We start from the raw sequence: 4,577 nt of genomic DNA, 5'->3' as shown, positions 1-4,577 counted from the left end.
TATATACATATGTATATGGGGTATATATATATATATTCAAAACATATGTATACAGGGTATATATATATATATATATGCAACACGTGTATATGTAGATATATATAAATATATGATGTATATGTATATAGATATGTACATGTAGATATATACATATAGATATGTAGACATACAATGTACACACATTTCATTCTATATATATTTTGCCTACATATAAAAGTAATGCCTATATATATATAAGAGTAATTCCCATATAGGAAAGGTCCATATATAGGAGTAATGGGCTATGAATTATATTATTCATATTTTAACTCAAAAGTTTTTACCTACTTTGTATAATATGAAAGGAACGAATGTAGTAGCTACTACTGTTCCGAAGATAGAAGAAAGAGCAGTGGTGGTGGTGGCTTTATTTACAGCTTCTTCTATTGAGGTGGTGGATGTTAATTGATCCGTTTCGGGCTCAGAAATAACTGGTGTTTGAGCGTGGGGCTTAGGAATTATGTCATATATCAACTGTAACACATATTCAGGACTATGCACACGATACTTGTCCGCAATTCCCTTACAGTCGCCATCAGCCTGTGGAATTCTACATCTTTCCTTCACCTTTTCACATGCTTCGGCCATTTCTTTTAAATGAGTAGTGTACTTGTCACAGCTAATTGTTCCAGAATTACCCTGTGCTTCTAACAGACGCTCTAATGTTAAAGTATACTTAGACTGTTCCTGCATTAATTTGAATAATGCTTCCCCACCACTAATGTGCCCTTTCTTACATTCCTGCTTACTTAAGAACTGCCCCAATAATTCCAGGACATCTTCCATAATCTGACCAAATGAGCTGTTACCCCCCAATTCTTTATATATTATGGTCCCTGTTACATAATATAAAAGATCGCACCCTCCCCATTCCTTAGTATTATCAGGGTAAGCGCCAAGAACACAGCACGAGGCGCATGAAATATCATCGGCTAAATTCTCCCTATTCGCGATTTTTTGTTCTCTCTCCTTCAATTGCTTCCAGTATACCCCTAGTAGTCTCTGCCCTGTACTACAATGAAGTCCGCTGTTCCCACTACTGTGGTCCATATTTCGAAGAAGTGAACTATTATACATTGAACTTTATGTGTACAATACAATAAATGTATATGCACACATTTATCCTTACCGTACTTGGTATGTAATATTATTTGCACAATGTGTATACACCCAACCAACCAACGAACGTTGAATAAAGGAAGAGTAGTAGTCCCCTTTAAGTGTTTTTTTCTTTCATTATTGTTATTCTTCTATATGTGTTTAATGTATATGGAATAAAGTTCATGGATGAAATTATTCATTCATCTGCGCAAAAGAAATATGTCCTTATTGTTCATATTCACGTACGAATATAATTAATGCATGAGCACCTAATTCTTACTGTGGTGTAGGGTGGAACGTTATATTTGTGCACAGCATATATGTATCCGCGTTCAATAAAAACTTATCCTTGCTGGTTACTATGCTCCTTGTACCTTTGCATGTGTATTGTATGTATAATCAATTTATGCCAAAATTATTTATGTGCATTTATGTAGGTTACATAGATATGCAAAAAAATTATGCATATGTTCCATGTTGATTATGAACGAGCAAATATGGAGTTCTTATTCCTCTTCTAATAATACACGCTGCTCAACTTTCTAATTAACGACAGAACACATTAAGTACATATGTGTATGTATGTCGAAATCATATCATTATATGTGCACATATATATAATTAAAGCCAGAAAAAAGGGGGACATGTATAATAGAATGGAATAGCATGAAATAAAGCAGAGAAGTCAATTTTTAACACACATACATTCTCTCATATCCCTTTTACATTCATTTGTTGTATTATTGGAACGTATATGTTAACACAGAACACTATATATTTTTTTTTCAATGTACGCCTCTCCTACTGTTACGTATACAGAAGAATATATATAGTTTTTTCCCCCTCCCTTGCCCTAACAGCAGCAGGAGGAGGCGAAATTTTCTGTGCTACTGTTATTATTATTATTATTATTATTAAAGAGTGTGTTTTTTCATTCCTGTTCGAAAAAAAAAATTTTTTTTAGGAGAATTGTTAAGGAGAATTTTTTCAATGTAGGTATATTGTATAGAGCTCATGTGTATGGAGAGAACATTCTTTTTTTTTGTCCTCTTTTGGCACATTTATTCACATACTTTATTTACATATTTATTAAGTACTTTGTGGAAGTAGCTCACCTATTTTTTTTTTTTTTTTTGGGGGGGGGACGGAGCAAAATGAATTAACTATACCTAACTACATATGCGCATATGCATATATATAAGTCCACATGGAGTGTGTGTGTATATATACGAAAAAAAATATTCATTTATTCATATATATGTATGTGTGGGAGCAGGGAAAGAGGTTTATACATATATATGTGTATGTATATATATACCATATATATAGTTATATATATATAAGTACATATATATATGTCATATTCACCATAATTCCCAGAGTACATTGTAATTATTTTTTTCCCCCCATACACATATATGTGTGTAGAATTCATATGTAGGACAAACATAACACTTGCACACATACATACTTTGTATGAATGCATAGAGAGAACATTCTTTAACACAAATTTATTACATATATAAAAGTGGACACCTAAACAATGGCACAAACGGCAGGCATACTAACGGTTAACATTCTCTATTCAAATGACGTATATACACATTATTTATGTATTATCTTATCCATGCTATAAGAAATATGAAAAGTATACAGGAATATATGTATTTTACTCATTATATTTATAGAAGGAAAAGTTGGACACATTATTACCTTCAGGAGGCATGTATAAGAAGTTCGGTGAAGAATTCGAAAGCTGCGGTTATAATGCTAAGAGTAAAGTGTCAGATGCCCTGGAGCAATATTCTGAAGTTAAAACATATGTGGATAACATTTGGTATGCAGTGTGCTATGCATCAGGAATGGCAGGACATGAGGGTTCGAAGAGCGAATACTGCCACTACCTATATTATTGGATGTGGGAAAAATTATTAGGTACTTTAGCTGAAGAGAAAATTTCAGGCGCTATGAGAAAGATTTACGAAAAAGTAAAGGCATATGATAACAGGTTTCAGTGTACAGATATGTACCCGTCCATTAGCATAGAACTCCCTAAGAAAATGAAGAAGTTATATGATTACACCAGAGACTACGACACTATAAAACAGCAGTTAACCGATAGTGGATCCCGCTGTGATCAACTCTGTAAAAATTATTTGGACAACATTCATACAGCTTTCAAAGCTATGGAATCAAAATGTAATGATGGCAGTGGTGAGGACAACAGTAAACGCTATTGTCAAGACTTCAAAAGCTGGTTCGGCAGTAACCAACAGTATAAGGAACTGTTGGAAAAGAAGTGTAAAACAGGAACTGAAGCGAAGGATGCAGTCGACATGCACGTAGAAGCTCTTTTACCGCAAGTTTCCGTAGCAAGGGAGGTTGCTCGGTCTAAAGTGGAGGAGCAGTCGCAGTCTCCTACTTATATACCCCCCTCCACTGGGGAAAGGACTGTTGCTGCTACCTCCTCCGTAGTTGCATTAATAGGACTACCAGCAGCGGCCGTTTTTTTTCTGTACAAAGTAATAATCACAGTTACAACAATTATTCCCCCTACGATTAGTATTATATACATACATATATGTATATAATACATATTTCTTCCACCCTTCCTCCCCCTTTCCTTTCCCTTCCTCTCAGTATAATCTTTTACCCACCTGGATTGATAACCAATTTAAGGGAGGAAGGAACAGAACCAGAAAAAAAAGAACATCTGACACCAGGCGCAACTTTGACACATTAACAACAGAAACATCAACAATAGCCCCTACCGAATATTACAATGGCAATTCAACAACATTAGGCTCCACATTAGACTCAGCGTACGAATGTACATATGAACCTACTGTATATGATAAGCCACCCAGAAGGGGAAGAAAAGGAGCAGCAAATAATGGAAGGACACAGCAACACCAGAGGCAAAGAAATATCCGTTATGGACGCACATAATGGTGCGCTCATCCTTAATTATGACGTGTACGTTGTGCTCCTTTCCTGTTGTTCTTTATTACTATATTTCTTTTCGTATTGTTCATTATTATTATTTCTACATTCTTCTGGACAGTTTGTAGTATATTCCGTAGTAATGTACGTAAACACACACCTTTTTGCAGGGGGAAAAAGGCGGGTTGTCGTCGCCCTCCCCTTATATATTTTATTAAGGGAAAGTGGCCGCCTGTTATATTTATTAGGGAGGGGCTATGTAGTACATTTCCATATATAAAGGAACAAATGTTTTTATTATACATAAATTGTGCAGTCCACTTTTTATTTGAAATACATATTACTTAAAGTAAGCATTTTTACCCATTAAAAAAATAAATAAGCACTTTATTCTTCTTTTAAATAACATACATTACTTAAAATGTTTATTTTTTTTAATTAAAGAAGATATTTAAAATAAGTTTTTTTTTTTTAAAAAGAAGGAAAAAAATAAA

At 34.1% G+C, this 4,577-nt stretch overlaps 1 protein-coding gene across 1 annotated transcript; it reads left to right on the top strand.

The window, feature by feature from the left end:
• Window positions 1–2,683: 2,683 nt before the first annotated feature.
• Window positions 2,684–3,969, top strand: PCOAH_00051250 (KIR protein; the record flags this gene model as incomplete). Its single annotated transcript, XM_020061907.1, has 3 exons — window positions 2,684–2,710; window positions 2,832–3,662; window positions 3,781–3,969. Coding segments are annotated over 3 exons (1,047 nt in total), but the record flags the coding sequence as incomplete, so codon positions are not given.
• Window positions 3,970–4,577: the final 608 nt, after the last annotated feature.

Source organism: Plasmodium coatneyi, chromosome 13 (assembly GCF_001680005.1).
Source record: "Plasmodium coatneyi strain Hackeri chromosome 13, complete sequence".
NCBI lineage: Eukaryota > Apicomplexa > Aconoidasida > Haemosporida > Plasmodiidae > Plasmodium > Plasmodium coatneyi.
Note: the sequence above shows the minus strand (reverse complement) of the source record. Positions and strands in the feature narration are given on the sequence as shown.